Source organism: Dama dama, chromosome 17 (assembly GCF_033118175.1).
Source record: "Dama dama isolate Ldn47 chromosome 17, ASM3311817v1, whole genome shotgun sequence".
Lineage (NCBI taxonomy): Eukaryota > Metazoa > Chordata > Mammalia > Artiodactyla > Cervidae > Dama > Dama dama.
This window is the reverse complement of record NC_083697.1, coordinates 13,467,907-13,492,052: the sequence shown is the minus strand read 5'-3', so window position 1 is coordinate 13,492,052 and position 24,146 is coordinate 13,467,907. Positions and strand designations below refer to the sequence as shown.

The 24,146-nt window shown below is 40.6% G+C and overlaps 1 protein-coding gene and 1 long non-coding RNA gene across 6 annotated transcripts in view; one reads left to right on the top strand and one right to left on the bottom strand.

The window, feature by feature from the left end:
- Window positions 1–12,931, bottom strand: part of PDE5A (phosphodiesterase 5A) — a 151,257-nt gene extending 138,326 nt beyond the window's left edge. For 3 of the 5 annotated variants that reach the window (XM_061164123.1, XM_061164127.1, XM_061164126.1), the window contains exon 1: window positions 12,665–12,931. In XM_061164123.1, coding sequence (XP_061020106.1) covers window positions 12,665–12,786 — 122 coding nt within the window. In that variant the 5' untranslated portion in view covers window positions 12,787–12,931. Of the gene's footprint in view, window positions 1–11,240; window positions 11,419–12,109; window positions 12,258–12,664 lie in introns of those variants that run through there. The other 2 variants (XM_061164125.1, XM_061164124.1) reach the window with 2 other exon arrangements.
- A 312-nt stretch (window positions 12,932–13,243) lies between these two features.
- Window positions 13,244–23,724, top strand: LOC133071614 (uncharacterized). Its single transcript, XR_009696473.1, has 3 exons — window positions 13,244–13,523; window positions 14,741–14,819; window positions 22,060–23,724. It is a non-coding gene; the product is annotated as an uncharacterized LOC133071614 (long non-coding RNA).
- Window positions 23,725–24,146: the final 422 nt, after the last annotated feature.

The window sequence follows — 24,146 nt, the reverse complement described above, 5'->3', positions numbered from 1 at the left end:
CTGGGAAGTGAGATGCAGAAACCCTGGAGGGTACCAAAATCAATGCCGGGAGTTATTTTCTCAGGTAACATAAATGTGAATACCATTTGTGATTTCAAACTTGTAACACAACTTGGCACAGATGCTGCTCACGGCTCACCAAGGGACCCTTTCCCACAAGGCAGGTAAAGAGCAAGTAAAGAAGTAAAGAACCTCAAAAGAGCAAGCAAAGAACCCCCCAAATTGATATTAATTAGATGGCAGGAAATGAAGCCAACTGGGAGCCGATAAAAACTTGCTATGAGTTATCAAAAATGTGACTTGGATTTTAAATCTCAAATCTTTTAAAACAATGAATCCAACCAGAAGTTTACTGCCTGAATATTCCACTTTATTGAAGACTCTAGCAGCTCAAGAGTCTTGCCCATGCAATGATGATGTAGTATAAAAATCAGTGTCAGGAGGAATAATCTTTAGCATATTTTGACTTCATGAGGCTTCCTTAGAGTGTTAACAGCACTGCATCTTTCAAGACGATGTGTCAGGGTGGGTGGAGCGCCCTACAAAACTGAGTGGATGCACTCAAAGGCCCGGCAGCCAGGTTCCAGCAGCTGCTGCAGGAGAAAGCTGAGTACTGGCATTTCCAGGGCCGGATGTTTGGGGTCTTTAATAATATACAGAGGAAAGGAATGAATACATCCACTTGTGAATGATTTAAAAAAAAAACAAAAACAGAAGGGAATCTGTGGGGCAGAATGTCTAGGTGAATTGTCTGTTTTTTTTTAATCACTGTAATAAGAGTTTATCTCATCAAAATTATACACATGGCAGAAATAAAGTGCTGTTTCATATTACACATCCCATGTGTTCATATTTTTAAAGAAGATGAAAAATATATTATTCTTAAAATAAGAGTCGAGGTAATGATTAAATTGAATGGTAGCAAGCTAATAATATCTGTTTTTACTGGATATTTAAACAGCTTTAATTTTTGTATATGACCTATACTTCATCTCATACTTTTCAAAAATTTTATAAATTGATAAATAATATTGACTAAAAACCCTGGAGGAGGAAATGGCAACCCACTTCAGTATTTTTGCCTGGGAAATCTCATGGACAGAGGATTCTGGTGGGCTGCAGTCCATGGGGCCGCAGAGAGTCAGACATGACTGAGCAACTGAGCACACAGGCACATTCATTTAAAAAAAAAAAGGAAAGTCACTATTTGATGGCACATACTCTGTTAAGGATGAAAACTTTCCCCTTTTGCAATTTCTCATTTTCACTCAATACTACTATCTATCACAGAAAGGAAAACTACAGTTTATAATTTATATTATAACTAATATAATTTTTCACTAATCTAATTAGATCACAGTTTTTTCCAAATGCCTATAATCTAGACGTATTAAATTGTATATGCAAAACACTGCATAGTGAAATACAAGCTCTCACATAGCACTTTAAATATGATTAGCAAAAGGGATACACACACACAACGTAGCTCCATCCAATAATAACTTTACTTTCTACCAAAGTTGAACTGCTCACTCAGGTTACAAAACGAATCTTAAAAAAGACAGGAATATCTTAAAATACATATTCAGTATTCCAGATGCTTTGAAAGGGAAAAATAATTAAAATACCTTGTCTACGTTTTAAAGAAAATTTCTTGGCATCAAGAAAAGGAAACAATTTACAAAGCAGTGTAAAATTCTAAGGTAAACATAATAATTCTCATGAGCTAAAAATATAATTAGATGAAACCTACTTGTAGAGCAACTAGCTTAATGTGTTTTGTACTCTTGCCTAAAATAATGTACCAGAGGATAAAAATTCTTTGAAAATATACTGCACGTAGGGTATCTGTAGTCTAATACTAAGAATATAATTGTTAACAGTCTAGTATCTAAATTTTCAGCCATTCTATTTTAAAATATCATTAGAGAGTTCCCATTTTTTATGCTCTAAAATCATATATGGAAGCAAAACGCACTTGGGCAAAGTCTCTAGGCAGCTCATTTAGTAACGGACTTGCACATTAAGAGGCACTAGGAAGAACTTCAGCCTTTTCCTGAGTCAAATTTCTCATGCCATTAAATCTCTGAGTCTTTCCTTTGCTTCCATTAATACTGACACTGAACTTCAGTGGAACATGGCGTATAAGGGCACCAGGTGGGACAGACTCAGGCTTCAACCCAAGCTGCTTCTAAGATAAGACCTCAGGTGCATTATTTATGCTGTCTATAAAATGGAGATAAGGGTATTAACCCTCATAGGCTTCCTAAGAAAATTAAGAAAAATGACACCTATAAAGTGATCGCATAGAGTCTGGTACTAAGGGTTTAATATATTAGTTACTGTTTTTAAGTTAATCAAACATTAACTGGAGTATATTTTCAAAGGCAATTAAATTTTTTGTAAAAATAAAAAGAATTTATTCATGGATTTCTACAGATTAACTAGATGTTAGCCATTTGTTTTCCAAGCTCCTAGTTTAAAAGCACTAATTTCTCTACAAAAACACTTGTACAAAACAAAAAAGGTGTTTTAATGTCTGTAGTTTCTCAAACTAGAATTGAAAAAACATGGACTCCCTAGACCAATAACTATACTTATGTATGACAAAATTTTTTGAATAATAAAGAATAAGAGCTGATCATTTAGTTAAGAAAATCACTGAGAGAGCATAACTTGTTTTTCTATTACCACTCAGAACTTAATCGCTAAAAATAAGTTATAGAATTTGGAGGATGATGTGGTTTCTAAATACCAAAGATATAATAAAACTGTTTAACAATTGTGATAAAATACACAACTAACTGCCTATGATAAAAACCATAGCAATATTTCATAAAAACCATAACTTGAAACTGGGGAATGGTTTCAATACTTGATAAAAACAATGCTTTAACATTTGCTACAGGAGATTTAGGGATTAAAGTCGGTCCGTTTTAGTTCCTACCCAAGGGGGCTTACTTGGGAGAATTCTGTAAGTAGGTTGATACTTGAGCCTCCCGGATGTCACCCTGGTGTGGTATAACATTTGGGGAGACTTGCAGGGCGCCTCAAATAAAACAGAAGAAAAAGCTGCAGGCCCTGAATAACCCACAAGACGCAATGCATGAACGCGTTTTCAAGGCCACTATCAAAACAGCACCCCTTTCTTCCCTTCCCGTGTTTCTTCTGTCTTCATGTGAATTAACTACTTAAAACGAGAATCAAAAAGAGTGTACTAATTTCCTGTCAAAGGATGGTTGACAACATGGAAATGGGCTAAAATCATCTGTAGGAAAAACACAAAAAATCTCACATAAAATATAATAGATATTTCTCCTGCTCCTGGATCCTAATTTTACAGTTTTAGTTGCCATGTTTGGACACTTTGACCTAGATCCACCACTCTTACTTAGAAAATACTTAAAGAAGGAAACTATTCAAATCTGAGAAGTTGACACTCTGCTCTTCTAGTGAGAATCAAGAATGCTTAGGGGTGAAAGAGAATTTTAAACTGATTTACAAATCTCTCTGCCTTGATTTCTCACCCCTCCCATCTCACATAAAGCCAAGGTTTATTAACCTGGGCCAGTTACCAAGCTGGGGACACAGTTGGGAGGTCTGAACTCCCATTCCAATTCCCTTTCCAGTACCTTACACAGTCTTCAGAAGGTTCTGTTCAAACCATTAATACAAATTCACTTTAAAAGTGAGGACACAAAGTCTGTTAAATCCCTATTCTGCTGTTCTAATTTCCACCTATCAGAATAGGGGGATGACTCCCCAAACTTGCAATTATAATTAAACCACTGATGATTCCCAACGTAAAATAAATTGTAACCTACTGAAAATCACTCTACAAAAAAGATTAAAAAATATGTATTTTTCCTTTAAATTTCTTAAGAACACTAGAAGTAATGCTACCATTAACATTTTACAGAGAAAGCAAATAAAGTACCTAAAGGTCATACTCTCAACAAAGGTGTAGTTTGGGAGCTGAAGCTTAAATCTGTCCTACCTGGGAACTTTAACCATCGTAAACTGAAATAAATTTTAAAGGGCGCAGAACAGTGGTTCCCAACCAGGTACTTGGAGAAGGCAATGGCACCCCACTCCAGTACTCTTGCCTGGAAAATCCCTGGTGGGCTGCAGTCCATGGGGTCGCTAAGAGTCAGACACGACTGAGTGACTTCACTTTCACTTTCATGCATTGGAGAAGGAAATGGCAACCCACTCCAGTGTTCTTGCCTGGAGAAGCCCAGGGACGGGGGAGCCTGGTGGGCTGCCGTCTATGGGGTCGCACAGAGTCGGACCTGACTGAAGCGCCTTTGCAGCAGCAGCAGCAACCAGATACTGCTGCCAGACTTCGGGGCAGCATCTGGAAACGCGTCAGAACAACGGGGTGCTCCTGACATGTAGTGTCTGGGGCCCAGGGATGTTAGACACCCTGCAAGACGCTGAACAGCTTCTCACAACAAAATGTATCCCTACCAAAGGCCAAACAGCATCCCTTTAAGAAGCAATCTTTTACTATAATGGAAAAGAATATGAAAAAAGAACATATATAAAAAATATACATACCATACATATATATAAAACATATATATATATATATATATAACTGAATCACTTTGCTGTAAACCTGAAACTCATACAATATTGTACATCAACTATATTTCAATTAAAAAAGAAGAAGAAAAAAAGCAAGGGTTAATAAGAAAAAAAGATTACCATACTATAACAGGGTATTAAATCAAACAGGGGAGATCTGAGACACCTCCAAGTGATCCCTCCAATAATCTCTACTCTGATGTTACAGTGAGTAGTTCCCTTGCTTCTGGCATGGATTAGAAACAAATGCTGCCTAAAGTTAATTAACATTCTCAAGTCTTCTCCAGTTATGAAAACATCTAGGAAGCTTACTGGGACCAAATATAAATAAAATGCATAACCACTTCATATGGTTTTACATTCAAATTTGACCAAGAGTTGGAAGAGACATGTTTTGCAATTTTCCATGCATTCATAATCACATGTATGGAAAATGTTCCTTAAAGAAGTATCTATTTACATCTAAAACAAAATCTAATAACCAAAATCTATGCTGTAAGTATGTAAGTCAATTTGTTTTGCAGCTTAGACATGGAGAAAAGATTAGACTAGATTGGCATGTCTCAATATGAGGTATGAGAAGGCCTCAGAGTCTGAAGCAAGTATGTTTTGAAGACCTGTAGTAGGCTCAGATGGTAAAGAACCAGCTTGCAATGCAGGAGACCTGTGTTCATTCCCTGTGTTGGGAAGGTCCCCTGAAGGAGGGCATAGCAACCCACTCCAGTATTCTTGCCTGGAGAATCCCATGGACAGAGAAGCCTGGTGGGCTACAGTCCATGGGGTCACACAGAGCTGGACACAACTGAGCGACTAACAGCCACACACAGTTTTTCTATGGAAATGCTACAATTCTGTGTTTTCACACTAACGACAATAACAACAAAGACAGACAAAGACCTATACTTTAAATTACTGGGATGACTACCTTATAACCAACTACTCTCCTGCAATTTTAGGAGTCAAGTTTATATTTGTGTTTACAGTCACACTGCAGCCCTAAGGTTCTGGGATGAGGAGAAAATAAAAGAGGTAGATTTAATACGCAAATATGCTTTCAAGCCAAAGTAAAACCAAAAGCTGGTGTACTGTGCTATAGGACTAAACGTCTCATGACTGCTGAGAGACCCGGTGGGAAAAATGAGTCATCACAAGGCGACTGTAGCAAAGGCAAGATGACCTCACCAGACCCCAGCATCGTCCTGCAATTAGGGCCACATTCACTCCGCAAGGATGACTTAATGAGCGTGGTCAGTTTGCATTTGGCTAGAGTTTTATCATTTTATTCATAATTAACTTATACATTCAGTTTGGTATGGCAGTTGCACAAATGCTATAACTATGATTAAATTATACCTGCTCTTAAGAATTCCACATTTAACTAACATTAAAATAAGAGAAAGTCAATATTAGCCATGGCAGATAGCTGGAACTTCTGGGTGCACTCACATCACTTTCGTCTGGGAACTTTTCCTCCCTCACTGACACGTCACACTATGGGTTACCTGTCCCAACAAAGGAAGGAGACAAACCTATTCTTCCAGAAATAAAGGTTGGTCCAGAGCAGGCAAATTATGCAAGTAAGGCCAAAATAATTCTCAGAGGACCGACATGGATAAGAAGGTATTTCTCAAACATCAAAAGTTTGAGACCCACATAAACTTGCCAAGAAAAATGTTCCAGCACATGAAGAAAGTCTGCTGGAGAATAAAACCAATATAGCACAGCGTCAAAAGGATGGCTGAACAAATGGATGGATGGTGGGATGAATGGACGGTGAGATGGATGGAGGGAAGAAAGGGGGAAAGACAGATTGATTAGCTATATATACAGGCCAAAAAAAAGAATACTGACAAGATTATATCATCCCGCTGAATTTCACATCCAAACCAATCCCCAGGAATGTCAATTTTGCATGAGTTCAACATGAATTTCTGTCATTTGTGACCAAAAGTTTTTAAACCAAAATACTGGAGGTCAATAAGAATGTCTTTCTTTAACAGGGGAAGATTACTTAAATTTGAGAAACACTGGATTACATGATCTCCAGCTCTATAAAGTTCAAAGATTCTGTGTGTGTTTTAAACATTTCACCAGCTTAAAAAAAAAAATCAGGATCTTTTCTTATAACCTCAGCACGCTTATTCAACAGAAAGTAGAAGTGATTACTTTTTTCATGATTATTACCAGCGATATTATATCAGATAGGAGACTTTTCTCTCTCAAGTTTAGATGTAATAAAATTATTCAGAAAAGACAATTTGAAAAAGTTAATCTTATGTCATGATTCAGAATCAAGGAAAAGGTTTCAAAGCATACAGAAGCTAATAATGGCACCTAAGATTTTAAAAAGCAAGTTCACTACAAACTACAAACGGGGCACATATGTATATACACATACACATACACACACACACATATACACACATGCATCCATATATATATTGAGTAGGAAAAGTTTGTTTTTTTCCATAACATCTTCTGGAAAAAAACAAAGGAACTTTCTGTCCTACCCAATAAAAGGCTTTTAGAAGCTTTTAATATTTATCGGAATGATTCTTATAAACTTAACACTCAGTTTGCTTTACCTGCCTGATATTTAGTTGGTAATACATAGAAATTCCTACCAGTAAGAGAAAATGAATAAAGCACTCACACCATGAAAAAGAAAAAAAAAAAAAAAAAAGATTCAAAATAAAATGAGAATACCAAGTCAGTAAGTAAGATTACAGAGCTAAGTATCAAGTGAATGACTCATATGGAAAAGTTTCTTCAGTTTTTATTCTTAGGTTGTAACTCACAGGTACTTTTTTTTTAACTGAACCTGATTTAACAGATATTTCCAAGGCCACACCAATCAGCCACATCAATTGGTCAACTAAATCTGTATCTGTTCAGCTAAACTAATCTCATAGGAAGTCCTGCATAGTCAGTAGCCACTCTGCATACCAAATTCAGTCATTTTTCAACCATTCACTGTCAATCACCTCAGTGATTTATTTAATTACTCTGCAGTCCTTACCAAAGGCTTTTATCCTAAGAAGAGCTTTTATCCTACACTTAGCCCTGAAAACAAAGAAAGAAAACAACTCAATACAACAGTTACAGGTTTAACAAATCGTTTGTTTGAAAAATATTTGGGACAAACTAATAAACAGCAAGCAGTTTTTCCCCCAGCCTTTTTAACTATGAAAGAATGAAGTTCAAGCAGTTTTAAGTTAAATTGTGTCTTCAAACCTAGAGGAAGCAAAGCATCTTGGTAAGACATACTCTCTGTAATGAGGTAAGGGTGACGGTACAAACTCTATCCATAAAACTTGAAAACACCTTCAAATATTTTAAAAGAAATGATATCAGAGACAAGACTCAAGTCATTTCTTTAGATGGAACTATCTAAATAGGAAATTCTGTTGCACCACATAATCAAAATGCTAAAAGTTGCTCATCTTTAGGTATTGAAGATGACTTCATGAAAATATTAGCAATTTCTATAGATTTTTAGATCACAAACTGAAAAGAAAAGTTAATGAAATGTATTACAAACCTAAGTATTATATTAATATTAAACAAATATATTTATTTTGAGATATTTATGACTAACTGCCACTGCATTGGTTCTATCACGGTTTTAGGAATCATGATCTTGTATTGGGGGCTTTAAAAATGGAACTAAATATAAAACCTTGAGAACATTAGTGACAGAAGAGCAATGAGAAGCATCATTTCAGGGGCTCCTGCAGATTCTTCTAGATTTAATCACATCCAAATTCAATCCACATGAGAACTTTTAGGGCACTAAAAAGTGCCTTAGAGCTGGCTATAAGAACCCTGGTTATAAGCAATACAAGGATAAAAGGACATTATCACACCAGAATTACCATAATAAAAATATGAGAAATAATATCAAAGCCCGACTAAGTCAATACGCACAGGATTATATTGTCTTCAACCCTAATGACTACATAACAAAATATGTTTAACAAAATGTTTGTCTGAAAATTGTGAAAAGTTTATATTCCTATATGATATAGAAATTATCATTTTAAAGAATGAATAGCAATATTTAGTTTATACCCATCATCTGACTTTAAGAAAAATATTTTGCAAATAATAATTACAGCTTCAAGAGATAAAAAAAATATTAAAAACAAGCAAACAAAAAAGAAAGAATCCTAAACAGTGAACTTGGAACACCAACTAATTCACCACAGCTTTGCAGTGTTAAATAAAAAGTCTATCATAGAAAACTGTATGGGAGTGTAAAACTTCTGTTTCTGGACTTTGATCCAAGAAGTCATAAAATGTTGCCCTCACTTAATATCTCCTATTTCCAGTATGTGCCAAATATTCTCAAGCTTTTGCCTAGTACAAAACAAAGTAATAAAAAGTCAATCATATTACCTCGTCAATACTAAATGACATAAAACACTGCCCACAATCACAGAGCTCCTAAGTAATATTGAAAGGTAAATTATTCTAATATGCTGTCAAGAATAACCACAGCTGTAGAAGTGGCATTAGCATCAGAAAGGCTTCATCTGCAAAGGCAGGAGCATTTAAGCCCCTAAGGAACACGTATCTCAAACCTGGAGGACTGCAGTTTTCTACAACAGCAAGGGCGGGAGTTTTCCACAGGTTTTAGTTTCCAGTCGCAAACTAATTTTTATGCCAATAGATTATGTTATGAATTGTTCAACTGACACTCTCAAATCCACTTCAACAGGTTTTGACTGCTAAAAACCATGTATTTATGTGCTGCACGCTCTGGCTTCTAAGGAGGTGTTTAGCTCTGTATTGAAAGATTATTATAGAAAACAATGTAATATAGCAGCAATAATTGCTTTCCAGGTCAATCAAAATTCACAGGTGTTTAAATGAGAGTTTAGGAGTGCCAGAACCTTCCTTCTATTCAATGACTACTATTGGGTGCAGACCATTCAGTCTGGGAAAAGAACAGAGAAGCATAGATAAATGTCAAACAATTAAATCAAATAAGGAGGAAATAGTTCTACCAATAAGCCTGTCTACAGATGCAGATGGCCAATCTAAGTAAATTCAAATTTATTTTAAATAAATAAACATGCAAACCGCCCCTACAGAGCTATTCTATTTCACAAGTTTCCTGAATTACAACAGTATTCATTTTATACATACAAAATTTAAGAAAAGGGGGGTAGCAAAGTAACAGGAGCTTCTGGTTAAACACACACACACACACATACACACACACCCCTCAGTTATACACACACACACACACACACACACACACACACACACAGCTCAGCTGTAAAGTTAGTGTCTGCAATTAGATTTTACCGCAACCATGTGAATCACATGGTTTAGCAGGATGGCATTTTTATGTCCAACCTCTCATTCTTAAAATTTGAAGTCTCCAGCTAATGCTATCAAATATAAGCCCAAACTGGAATACTGTTTCTAGAAAAAATTATGGCTACGCACAAGACTTAGATTATATTCTTCACACTGACAACTTTCAGCACTTTATAATTCCTAAAACTGAGGGCCTGCACTATTCTTGAATATCTTCACTTTCATTTTCCAACTTCTACTCAACACAAACTCTTCTCTCAAGATTATATATATATACACACACACATATCACAGAAAGTGTTCAGCCTACTCTCAACATCAACTGTAATATAAAAACTCCAACTGAAGAAAAAGTCTTTAACAGTCTCAGATGATCTAAATTTTATACCAAGTAGTGTCATTTTGAGAATTGAGATTTTAATCCTATGCTACTTCGGAGGGAAAAAAATGTGAAAAGAAATGTAACTTAATTCATTTAATTTATTAGGAAAAAATATTACTCTTCAAGTTTTGGCAGATTCTCAAAGTGAAGTATTCTTATGTATGAGTTAAAAGCTACCGCCAAACACCCCCAAGTTTGTGTCTTTAAAGGGAGAGGAAAGAAAACAAAACAAAAGGATATTAACTCTGATTTTTAAATAAATAATTTCGTTCTTTCTTAATAATATGCCTAAGGAACATCTCTAAAGAACATCCCCCTTCACACTTAAAAGATCAGCCCAGATCTCCTGCCCAGTCTCTTATGCGCTGTAATTCATTAAGGGTGGAAGTGTGCAAACGGTGAAACGAATCCGGAGACAGACGGCCTCGGAGGAGACCACCTCTGGAAACTGTTGGCCTCCAGCAATGGATAATTCCAGGCCTAGACGGTCTTGGTGCTCACCCCAAACTCACAGAAAAGTGCCCTTCGGAAAGAAACCACTTCCATTCAGGGTTTATCCTCTGGTCACTCCAGATTAAGTATTGTGATAGAAGACGAAAGCGGGGAGAAGAGGATTTTAAAAGGAAGGCGGAGTAATCAAACAGAAGAGATAAGGTTTGTCCCCAAACCTGCGCCTCTGTTAAAAACCCCCGAAGTCATCAAACCGATACCAACCCCTGAACTTTCGTTGGGAGAAACGGAGTTAAAAAGACTCATCTAAGATTTCAAAATTATTACATCTGCAGGAATGTAAACGAAGACAAAAATGTCAAAGAACGCATTTTCAATAGAGCATCTCCCAGCCGGTGCGACCCGGGTGCCACCAGCCAGCACAGCACCCGGCCCCACCGCGCGCCCCCGGGAAAAGTGGGAAAGACGGGGGGACTGCTGAAGGAAGTACCTTGTTTTGTCTCCAAAGGGCAACATAGCAAACGTGGGAAGTTGGAGGTGCACACCAGGCGGCCTCGGCGGACCCTGGACTGCAGGAGGCGTCGGGGGGCGACGACTCGCCCAGGTGAGGCGGGTCGCTGGAAGCCGGCTTCCCTACGGTCCCCGCCGTCGCGCCGCCGCCCGCCGCCGCCCGCTCGCCCCGCGCCGCGCCGCCCCCTGGCGGGGAGCGCCAGGCCGGACCGCGGCCGTGCGCCGGCGGGTGGGAGCCCGGCTGCCAGCCCCGGCCGGCTCTTCCACCATCACCGCCCCGCGTGCGCCTCCCTCCCGGCCGAGGCGGCCAGCTCCGGCTGCCCGAAGGCCGCTGCCCCGAGCCGGCGACGGCGAAGTCCGGGCCCCTTCTCCAAAGGAGTGCGCCTGGGAGTCAGCCCGCGTCCGCGCGCAGCAGCCTTGCCCTGGCTGCGGCTTCGCATCAACTCTCCGGCTTCCGGACACCCGCCAGCCTCCCACTCTTCGTTCCACCCTCCTAGCCCCTCGGCTTCAGCCTCAATGCCTCTCCAACTCTCCCGCGGGCGTTTCCCACGCGCGCCTCGACTGTCAGCCGCGCAGCCTCCTCCCAAAGCACAGGCTCCCTCCTCCCCGCCCTCCGCAGCAGCCGCCCGGGCGCTTGGCTCCGGACCAGGAAGACTGGCCTCCGGGGTCGCCTCGGGCCGCGCGGGACCTGCCACCCCCCGGGGTCAGCTCTCCGCCGTCCTTTGTGTGCGCGCCGCCAGCCCCTCTGCGGAGCGCCTTCCGCGCCGCCGCCTCGCGCGCAAACGCGAAGGAGAGGAAGAGCGCGGGACAACTAGGGGACTGGAAGGGGTAAAAGACGACAGCACTCACTCTGGGAAGGTTCCGGCATGGTGCTGGCTTTGGGCTGCTTCTCGGTCTCGCCCCTACCCCGGCTTCCCCGCCCCGCCAGGGCCGGGGCAAAGGGGGACGGGGGAGGAGCGGAGCCACGGGGACCGCGTTGGAAATGGTGCTTCCGGAGCTGCAGGGAAGGGGGTCAAACACTGTTTTGGTTTCGCTAAGGAGATTTAGGGGAACCAGGAGGCTAGAGAAAGGCCCGTGAGCGCAAATATATGGAAATAATCTTGCTCCCAGGGAATACCAGGGCTGCCGGCGTGTGGGGGGGGGGGGGGGGGCGGTTCGGCACATACATTTTTGTATTTGAACTTTTGTGAGCAAGTTGGATCGGATCCGACGCTTGGATTTTTCGACTGTACTCGCCTTAAAAGTCGAGGTCTCTACACCGTAAGATCATGGCCCTACTTCAAAAGCACAGGGCCTGAGAGTGGAAGCTGTTTAATGCTTAAGGAAGGGGATTCAATAGGGAAGAGAGAAACCCCAGGTCACGCTCCATGCCCCGGCCGGGTCTTCCGTGGCTCCTCTTCTTACCTGGTGCCTTTCCTAACAAAGTAAGAGAAGGTAAAGTCCCAGTGATCGTCCAGCCACGCTTCGACCGAGTCCTGGTCCCATTGCTGTTGCGGCCGCGCGGAGCCGGGGCCGGCCCTCTCCATGATCAGCCCGGCTCTCTGCGGTCAGCTGGTGCTGGTTTTCCACTCCAGCTGGGGTCCTTCCCTCGGAGGAGCAGAACTCGCCTCGAGACCCTCCCCCTTCGCCCTGCTTCAGTCCGGCCGGCTTTCGGCGGAGCTGCTCAGGCGCCGGGCCAGCCTCCTGCCGCGCCCCGCCTCTCCCGGTCCTCACCGCTTCCAGGTGCGGCGGGCGGGGTGGTGTTGCACCCCGCGCCTTCCCCGGGGTCTGTCTGAGACTGGCTCTGGAAGTCTCTCTAGGCTCCAGATTCCGAGGCGGCCGGGGCGGCGACTGGCGAGCTCTCCGGAAGCCTAGTGGCCAGGACTAGAAAGGAGGCCAGGCGGCCGCTGGGGTGCGCTGCGTGCCAAGCCGGCTCCGGAGGAGCGCGCAAAGGTGACTGTGAATGTGTTCGCTGAGCGTCCCGCTCTAGGCAAGGGAAGGTCACGCTGTGGAGACCCAGCCCAAACCCAGAGAGCGGTAGCTGGGGAAATTTTCGCCCGAAAATGAGAGGTGCTAGTAGCCCGCGCTCTTTCCCCCGGGCCTGGGAGAACAATGACTGTCTTGCCTCGCTTTCCGCCAGATCAGCGCGTGGGTCTGGGAGGAGCTGCGACCCACGGCCCACGGAGCCCGGACAGCGCAACCGCTCAGGGCGCCCCAGCCAAGGACCACGTCTGGGGTGACGAGATCTGGGACGTGAGTCACCAAAATAGATTCGACAGTCCTGGTGGGTAACTTCTAACAGAGCCATTCCTGTGATTAAGGTTAATAATAACCATAGTAAGTATAAATTAACTGCCTTCACAAGAAAGGCTTAATTTGCCTTTCTTTGCATTAAGCCCCCTTTCCTAACTGGAAAAAGATAAAGGTAAATTGAAATACAATAATCACTATGGTTTGTGTATGAAATCGCAAATCTCCATACAAGTAGGTTAACTTGCTCGTACGGGCAGTCCCCAGGTACCGTGCAGAGCAGCCAGTTAGCCCAGTTTTTAATTCGTCATTTATGTTGAACTGGAGTTAAAATACACATGCCACGAAAAATGTATCCGTTTAAAAGGGCTCAGCATTCCTACCCTGTTTTGTCGTATCCTTATCAAGCTTTGATAGAGCTTCCCTTGTGGCTCAGCTGGTAAAGAGACTGCCTGTAACTGCGGGAGACCTGGGTTCGATCCCTGTGTTGGGAAGATCCCCTAGAGAAGGGAGAGGCTACCCACTCTAGTATTCTGGCCTGGAGAATTCCCTGGACTGTATAGTCTGCTGCTGCTGCTGCTAAGTCGCTTCAGTCGTGTCGGACTCTGTGTGACCCTGTAGACGACAGCCCACCAGGCTCCCCTGTCCCTGGGATTCTCCAGGCAAGAACAATGGAGTGGGTTGCCATTTCCTTCTCCAATGCATGAAAGTGAAAAGGGAAAGTGAGGTCGCTCAGTCGTGTCCGACTTGTAGTGACCCCATGGACTGCAGCCTACCAGGCTCCTCCATCCATGGGATTCTCCAGGCAAGAGCACTGGAGTGGGGTGCCATTGCCTTCTGTGTATAGCCTACCAGGCTGCGAAGAGTCAGACACGACTGAGCGACTTCACTTCACTTCTATCATGCTTCACGAAAAAAGAATTGGGAGTCTTCCCTTGCTTTGTTCTCATCCCCATCTCCCTGCAGTTTTAATACGGTATTTTGCAATGACCTAATTTTTTTGGCAGAATTAAACTGGAGCTGTGTGTTTCACAATGTGTGAACGACACCATTAGCAGTGATATACCAAAAGTGATGTAGCTGACACACTTTTAACAAACTCCTTTCAAAATATTCTTGGCAAGAATGTAAGACATTACTCACTACATAGAAACACATAATTAAACAGATAATATGAAAACTTTAATAAATGCCTTCCAGTCCCCCAGTTCATACTTCCTTCATTAAATAATTGTCCTTTTGTAATTTCAGTTTCTTTGAGAGTTCACTGTTGTATGCAAGTAGCCACAAACCAGTAAAAGGCAAGCAAAGGAGTATGAAATAATACATGGTAAGTTATATCAGATTTTTAAATGAGAATTATTTTCTAATTTCTGACTATGATAGTGATTATAGTGCTCATGACCTAAAGACGGTCTCCTCAGTGCTCAGGTTTTCTCTGTGGAAGGTCATGCATTTCTCCCCTCAGGAGGTCAATTATAATTTAAAATTCTACTTCCAACTAAGGATGGAGTGAATTTTTGGCTTAAAAATGCTTGCTTTGGTTGGCTACCATGATTAAATAAACAGGCATTATCCAAATGTCTGTTTTCTCTCCCAACCTGAAAGGGTTAAATTATCAGAAACCAGGAAGGCGTCTAAAAAATTTTGCAAGAAAAACAATCCCTGGACTCTCCCATCAGTGAGTCTCAAGTCTGTGTGGTATAGATGTTGGGTGGGGGTTACTGTGAAGGCCGTTACCTGAGTGAGTATATCACAAGGGATGGGGATGAGGCATTTCACACTGTTCTAGTCTCTAGAAAACTCAGATAAAACAATACCTCTTGTAACTTTAAAGTACTTAAAGTTAAGAATATTTTGAACTGGCCTCACCCTGGCATCTGTTCTCCAGCTCCTTTTATTCTTTATCCCAATTTCCCCATTCTTTTTAACATACATTCTTTCTAACTTATTGGTATGGATTGCTCTAAGCATATCAAATCTTGTTTTAGAATAAGTTGAAGGATGAGTAAATAATAAACATTACCAGGAAATAACCTGGAAAATGATGTAAATGCTACTTAAAAAAACTTGCACTGACTTAACACAAAGCCCTCCAACCTGTTATATTCTCATTGTACTAGGAAAAAACCCGAAGTCTCTAACATGGCTTACAAGGTTTTGCATGACTTTTACTCATTTCTGTTGCTAAAGGTTTTGTTCATACAACTAGAAAAAACAAACAAAACAATGGGTGATCAAATTCCTTTTCCAAAAGAGAACACAGATTATAAAAGTCATGACATCTTTCCTGCCTTTTTTTTTTTTTTCCCAAACACTACATAGTATCTTCTTTTTCTTATAGCAAACCTATATATGCTAAGCTTGAGAAAACTGAGTAAATATATTAGCACATATAATAGGATCTAGGTCCCTCATAGTTGAAGGGGAAGCCTAGAAGGTACATTGTGATGTTGAAATGCAATTGGAGGTTACAAATTAAATGTGTGTGTGTGTGTGTGTGTGTGTGTGTGTGTGTGTGTGGCTCAGTGTGCATGCGTGCATGATGTGGGGAAATCCCACATGAGAAGGAAATGCAGGCAGCTTTTAAGAGCTGTGGGCAGCCTCCAGCTGATAGCTTACAAGGAGCTCCAGCCACCAAGAAAATTAATTCTTCGGTGTTGTAACTGCAAGACGAAGACTAAAGTGAGCTCAAAAGCAGGTATTTCCCCAGTCACGCCTCAGATGGGACCACAACCACAATTCCAGCCAATAAACTGATTGCACCCTTATGAGATGCTAAGCAGTAGACATCTTCATAATCAACATCTTAATAACACTGAGTCCTATATCTATTAATGTACGTATTTATCCATTTACTTCAGTCTTTCAAAATTTCTCCCAGCAGTGTCTTGAAGTTTTTAGTGTACATGCCTTACATGTATTTTGTTAAACTTATTTCAGTATATATCCCACTGTCACTGAGAAATACTAGAAGCAATGATATTCATGTGGCAGAGTACACTTAGTCCCAGATTTTGGTTTAAACATATCTTTCTTCACTTTAAAAGAAACCAAGAGTCTCTGTAGAAGATTCCAGGTCTGTGACAGGGAAGGTGCAAAATATACCTGGAAAATCTTGTTTTGACAGAATATAAGAAAGACTTAAAAATAATGCCAGCATATCAGAACAGAGGACTTCCAAAATATAATACAAATCTGAAACAATTAGAACATCAAAATACATATTGATATATTGACATATATTGATAGTAACAAATTTTAAACCATTGACTAAAATAAACTGTGATTCCATACTGATATAAGTAAGTAACTAGATAAGCAAATAAACAGAAGAGAAAGTAATGTTCCAGAATGTCAATGAAATGAATATAAAAGGAATCATGTAATTACAAAATCATTGAAAAGAAGTTGTTAGTCACTCAAGTCATCTCCGACTCTGCGACTGCATAGATTGTAGCCCACCAGGCTCCTTTGTCCATGGGATTCTCCAGGCAAGAATACTGGAATGGGTAGCCATTCCCTTCTCCAGGGGATCTTCTTGACCTAGGGGTTGAACCTGGGTTTTCTGTATAGCAGACAGATTCTTTTACTGTCTGAGTCACTAGGGAAGCCCAGAAAAATCACTAATGGTCATTAGAATTAACTGATGAGAGTGTGATGATGGGTGGGATATTTACATAGCTTCAAGTATCACCTGGCAGGTTTCTTATTAGTTACCATGGGAAAATAGTATCTTTACAACAAAGAGACTCTAACTAAGTGATTCAGTATCACTTATATTGGGACAAACCAACAGTATGCACATTTTAGAACATACGGAGAAGGATACAACATTACATTTATGTCATTACTGTCAAAATTGTGAATCTAATCATGAGGATGAGATTGACTGATTTCCATACAAACATACCTAGATTGAAGGACATTCTGCAAAATAACTGGCCTGCATGCTTCAAAAATTTCAAGGTCAAGAAAGGTAAAGACTGAGGAGCTGTTTGTTAGTTATTCATTGCTATGGAGCGATACTACCACAATATTAGTGACTGAAAGCAACACACACTCATTATCTCTGTTTCTGTGAATTAGGAGTCTAGGTTGGTTGAGCTGGGCATTCTGCTCAGGGGTGTCTCACAAGGCAGTCAGGGTGCTGGCCAGAGCTACAGTCTCATCTGAGGCTCAACTGGAGAAGGAGCCTCTTCTAAGATCACTCAGACTGTTGGGAGAATTAACTTTCTTGTGATTGCAGAACTGAGAAATTCTTTCTCTTGCTGGATGCTACCTGGAACTTGTACAGGTCACTGGCTGGAGGCCCCTCTCTGGTTCTCAAAGCCACTTTTCAGTGCCTTGCCACGGGGAGCTTTCCAACGTGGTCAGTTGTTTCCTCAGAACCAGCAAGGGAGACAGCCTCCAGCAAGAAGGGCAGTGCACGTTTGTAATAATGTCATCAAAACTGTCACAGACACATAATCACATGCATACCTTTGCCATATTGTTTGTTCGAAGTGTGGGCAAAAAAACATGTTGCCTGCCATTTCAGTAAACAGCGAATGTTGCCTGCCATCAAGCCTGCAGCTGTCCCAACCGTGTGCCCAGAGGGGAATATGCTGCTGCTGCTAAGTCGCTTCAGTCATGTCCGACTCTGTGTGACCCCATAGATGGCAGCCCAGCAGGCTCCCCCGTCCCTGGGATTCTCCAGGCAAGAACACTGGAATGGGTTGCCATTTCCTTCTCCAATGCATGAAAGTGAAGTCGCTCAGTCATGCCGACTCTTAGCAACTCCAAGGACTACAGCCTACCAGGCTCCTCTGTCCATGGGATTTTCCAGGCAAGAGTACTGGAGTGGGGTGCCATTGGGTATAAATAGTAGGATGAAGGGATCACGGAGGCCACCTCAAAAATCCACCTAGAATAATATTGTAGAATAAGGTACAGTGATTGGGACATAACATGTGTTCAGTAGCTATTTGTTGGGTCAATTTAAAAAGAACTATGGGCTTTTAAAAAGTATTTTGGCAGTTGTTTCTGTTCAGTCATTAAGTCTTTGTGACTCTGTGGACTGCAGCATACCAGGCTCCTCTGTCCTCCACCATCTCCCAGACTTTGCTCAAATTCCTGTCCATTGAGTCAGTGATGCTGACTCATCTCTGTCCTCTGCTGTCCCCTTCTCCTCCTGCCTTCCACCTTTCCCAGCATCAGGGTCTTTTCCAAGGAGTCAGCTGTTTGCATCAGGTTGCCAAAGTATTGGAGCTTCAGCTTCAGGATCAGTCCTTCCATTGAAAATTCAGGACTGATTTCCTTTAGGATTGATTTCCTTGGTTTGATTGGTTTGATTTCCTTGCAGTCCATAGGACTCTCAAGAGTCTTCTCTAGCACCACAGTTCAAAAGCATCAATTCTTTGGCACTCAGCCTTCTTTATGGTTCAATTCTCATATCTGTGCATGACTACTGGAAAAACCAGTTTTGACTATACGGACCTTTGTCGTCTCTGCTTTGTAGAATGTTGTCTAGGTTTGTCATAGCTTTCCTTCCATGGAGCAAGTGTCTTTTAATTTCATGGCTGCAGTCACTGTCCACATTGATTTTGGAGCCCAAGAAAATAGAACCTGACATTACTTCCACTTTTCCCCCTTTTGTTTCCCCCTTTTATGAAGTGATGGGACTGGATGCCATGGTCAAAAAACTAAGGTAAGGTTTTTTGAATGTTGAGTTTTAAGGCAGCTTTTTCACTCTCCGCTTTCACCATTGTCAAGAGGCTCTTTAGTTCCTCTTTACTTTCTGCCATAAGGGTGGTATCATCTGCATATCTGAGGTTGTTGATACTTCTCCCAGCAATCTTGATTCCAGCTGTGATTTATCAAGCCTGGCAGTTGTATGAAGCAGGGTGACAATATACAGTCGTGTTGTACTCTTTTCCTAATTTTGAACCAGTTCATGTCTGGTTCCAACTGTTGGTTCTTGACCTGCATACAAGTTTCTCAGGAGGCAGGTAAGGTGGTCTGGTATTCCCATCTCTTTAGGAATTTTCCACAGTTTTCTGTGATCCACACAGTCAAAGGCTTTGGTGTAGTCAATGAAGCAGAAGTAGATGTTTTCCTGGAATTCCTTTGCTTTCTCCATGATCTGATGAATGTTGACAATTTTATCTCTGGTTCCTCTGCCTTTTCTAAATCCAGCTTGTACATCTTGAAGTTCTCGATTCATGTACTGCTGAAGCCTAGCTTGAAGGATTTTGAGTATAGCCTTGCTAGCATGTGAGATGAGTGTAATTATACAGGAGTTTGAACATTCTTTGGCATTGCCCTTCTTTTGGAATGGAAAAGCATTCCATTGGGATTGGAATGAAAACTGATTTTTTCCAGTCCTGTGGCCACTGCTGAGTCTTCCAAATTTGTTGAGATATTGAATGAATCACTTTAACAGCATCATCTTTTAGAATTTTAAATAGCTTTAAGTTTTCACTCAACTTTGATACTGCCTCTGGCGGTACTTTTGGTTATTGGATATATGTAAATATGTCAGCAACTGATCTTTGGGGAAGGTTTATTTCTTTTAGTGGTCTGTGGAAGTCTTATCACACTTCACAAGATCATCCTTTATTTTTAGCAGCACTAGGCTCATGTGATATAGCAGTTTTCTGCAGAGAGTGTTGGAGTACATGTTTCAGGGTGTCACACAGTAGGGATCAGCTTATTATTTTTAACTGCATAAATTTAAATCAAGCCATAATTATATATTTCAAAGACAGAGCCAACCTATGAATAATAAGACTGTGTTATGGTGCAGTGCAATGATTTCAATCAGTACACAGCATGTTCCCTCCAAATCAAACATAGGGTTTTTTTACCCAAGTCTCTTGAAGAAGCCAAGAATTCTATTTGATGTATAAAGGCTGATCCATGTGAAGAGACATTACACAGTGATGGCGAGCAGCTGTTCTTCACATCAAGGAAGGTCACAACGAGAGGAAATGGACTTACATTCAAACAGGAGAGATTTTGGACAGATACTAGACACACTTTCCTGACAAAGGGATGCAGCACAGATGGATTCAGGATGAAAAACAACTGTGGAATTTCCCCCCAGCAACTTTTACAAATGAGGTGGACAACCATCTGTTGCTAATGCTTTGAAGTCCTGTCTTAGGGCAGATCAACCTCAGGAACTCCTGAGGTTTCTCACTGCCCTTTCACCTGCATCTGGAGAAGATATTAAACAGAAGAATGATGTTGTTTTAATTGATCAGTGTAATATGCACCATGCACATAAACATGAAATAACCTAAAACACCTATATCCAGAACAAACCTATGCTCTTTTCATCCACTTTCCTATTAGAGAAAAGATTTCATTCTCTAGAGAAAATATCTTGTGCTAGTCAGAATGGCTAAAAATAAAATAATTAGTTTAGAAAGAAATAGCAAGGAGTGAAACACTTTTAAAAGTCAACTGCACCTGAGTGTGACATACTTAACTAAAAACCAGTTTAAAAGTAGGTCATTTAAAAATAAACTCTTTAAGGTTAAAGGAACAAAAACGTGTATGTTTAAACGTAAATCAAGAGATACTGTCTTGTTGATCTTGATTCCAGCCTAGAGAATCATTTGTCTTTCCTTTGTAAGTTACAGACTAAAATTTTTTTAAGTGATGCTCAGTCTCATTTAAAATATCTCAGATGACTGCATAGACATTATTATGAAGCCTGCCTCTTCCCAAATATGTAAGGAAAGTGTGATTTAATTATAATGCCACAGGGAAAAAAAAAAGAACCTCATGATCAGAGATAATTTTCATCTTTTAGAAGTAGCTTTTGAATAACTTTTTTGACTCAACTCTTTGGAAACAAAAATCAACATTTTATAATTTAATAAAATCAACTAAAACTCAAAAAAGACCCTAAGTATTAGGGATACTTATGCAAAATTCTTCATTCAACTTTACTACATGCCTTGAAAATAACACATGTTTTAAATAAACAAAGGCTGTACGGAGATGAAGTTCATTCTTTTCACAGTGACTCAATTTTCCCATTCACTTCTTATAGGGAAATGAACAATATATTGAAAGTAGGTAATGTGCAACATTCTAATCTGGAAGTTCCAGGATAAAACTTCTGGCTATGCTTACATAAAATGTTGTCTTTAAATAATAGCACTTCCAAGAAGAGCAATCAATAAATCAATGGAAAGAAGGAACTGTTCCATGGAACAGTTCATTTGTTTTCATTCTTCTCTGTCAGTGAAATCACTGATGTGGTGCATAGATTGGAAGTATTGTGCAATACTGGTCTGAGAACTTGAAAAACATTTCTATAATGTCTTAAAACTCTAGAATTGATCAATGTAAGTTATTTTCTCTTTGCCATAGTTACCTTGGAAAGCTGTATATTTTTATAAACTGTGTTGCCATTGCTTGAAACATTTTGGGAAATTCCTCTTTGAATTGCTTTCAAAGTCTGCATTTGACTTTTTGCATCTCTTCAATAGTGACAATATTTTGGTTTGTAGATTTCATGCTGAGAGTGAATTTTTTTTGTTTTTTGTTTTTGGGTTTTTTTTGGTATTTTAAAGAGCCTAAAGTTACTTCATTGGAAGAACTGATGCTGAAGCTGAAACTCCAATACTTTGGCCACCTCATGTGAAGAGTTGACTCATTGGAAAAGACCCTGATGCTGGGAGGGATTGGGGGCAGGAGGAGAAGGGGACGACAGAGGATGAGATGGCTGGATGGCATCACCGACTCGATGGACGTGAGTCTGAGTAAACTCTGGGAGTTGGTGATGGACAGGGAGGCCTGGCGAGCTGCGATTCATGGGGTCGCAAAGAGTCAGACACGACTGAGCGACTGAACTGAACTGAACTGAAAGTTACTTCACCTATGGTCTGGTGGGAAATAAGAGGGTGTTGTTTTTTTTTTCTTTTTTTTTTTTTGGTAAAATCGTTACAAGGCTATGAGACTGATTTTTATAGTCGAGATTAGAAGTTTGTATTATCCTGTTTGTCAGCTATGTGACTGCCCAACACCTCAGTTTCTTTATTTGTAACAACAGTAACAATGGTTCACATAGACTTGTTCTATTAAGTGATATAATAAATATACCATAGTAGTCAGAGTGCCCAGCACACAGTTGAACAGTTCTCACCTGAAGAATAACTCCATGAAGGGATTTCTAGACCTCTCCTTTCTATTAAACTCTCAATCCATCAATCCAGATCCAGCACATCACTCAAAACTGACTCCAAATCCATTCTCTGAAGTCACCTTTGTTGTGTAAGTAATTCATTTTGTAATTTTCTCTTTTTCCAACCAATCATGGAGTCCTCAAGACTGATCTTTCATCATGACTCTTAAATCTTTTTCTCCAACCCACTTCCTGTCTTCAATCCCTGAAGCCATGCCTTCTCCATGTTGTAGGCAGAGTGATCTTTCCAAAGTGTTAGCCTGATGGAGTCACTTCCCTCTTAAAACATTTTAATGTCTCCCCATTATCCTCTGGTAGAAGACAATCTTCTCAGTAGGACATAGAAAGCTATTTGTGATCTGAAGTTGGTTTACTGCAGAAACTCAATGCCACATTTCTTTAAATGTAGCATATTCTCATGTTCCTAGGATTTTGCATGAGGCTGAAATTTGTTCTCTTTCGCTTCTGGCTAATTCCTATTATTTCCTCTGGATTTATTTTAGACATTAGGTGCTCCAGGAAGCTCAATACTCCCAGGCCCTCTAAGGGCCCCACTTCCCACATGAGGCTTATTTATGTATACCTCTTACGTAATCTCGTAACACTTGCTTAGCCATTGGACTGTATTGTTACCCTCTATTTGTTAGAAATTTATTTACAGGTACTGTGTCTTATTCATACCAGTCTTAGTTACACCCTCCAGGACCTTGTGTTCATATTTGTATCCCTAGGAACATAATGTGCTCAGTTGCTCAGTTGTGTCTGACCATTTGCGACCCCATGAACTGTAGCCAGGCTCCTCTGTCCATGGGATTTTCCTGAAAGAATACTGGAGTGGGTTGCCACTTCCTCCTTCAGGGAACATAATAGGCCTCAGTAATCATTTATTGAATGAACGAATGAATGAATAATGTTTCTGACGTCTTATTTACTGTTCTTGTGACTCATTAACAATTTTTATTGCTATTAAGATTTAAAAAAAAAAAACTGTCAAATTTTGGCTCTCACACCCGCCCTCTCTGCCTTGGAAAAATCCAAATAGTTGCATTGAATCTACCTCAACCTCTCACTTAATGTGGATCTTTAAGGATCATCTTAAAGGATCATCTCAGAAGGATCTTCTGAGCAAGCAAATAAGACACACAATCAGAGCTGCCAAACAGAGCTGTGATTTTCTTGAGGCGTTTGTCTACTCTGGACATTATATTCTATATTTACTATTTGTTTTTTTTTTTTTATTCCTGATGTCTGTAAGCTCCATAAGGTTGAATTTGCTTCATTCACCACTGGGTCCCCAGGTCCCACCATACTATCTGGCACATATTGGGTCTTTAATTTTAAGTAAAGTATTGAATACCAGATTATAAGATCCTTGAGAACAGTAAATTGGGTATGTTCCACATCATAACCTAAAATGTTATATAGTATGTGATTGATAGATATATGTACATGTATTTTTTTGTTGTAGTTGCCGAT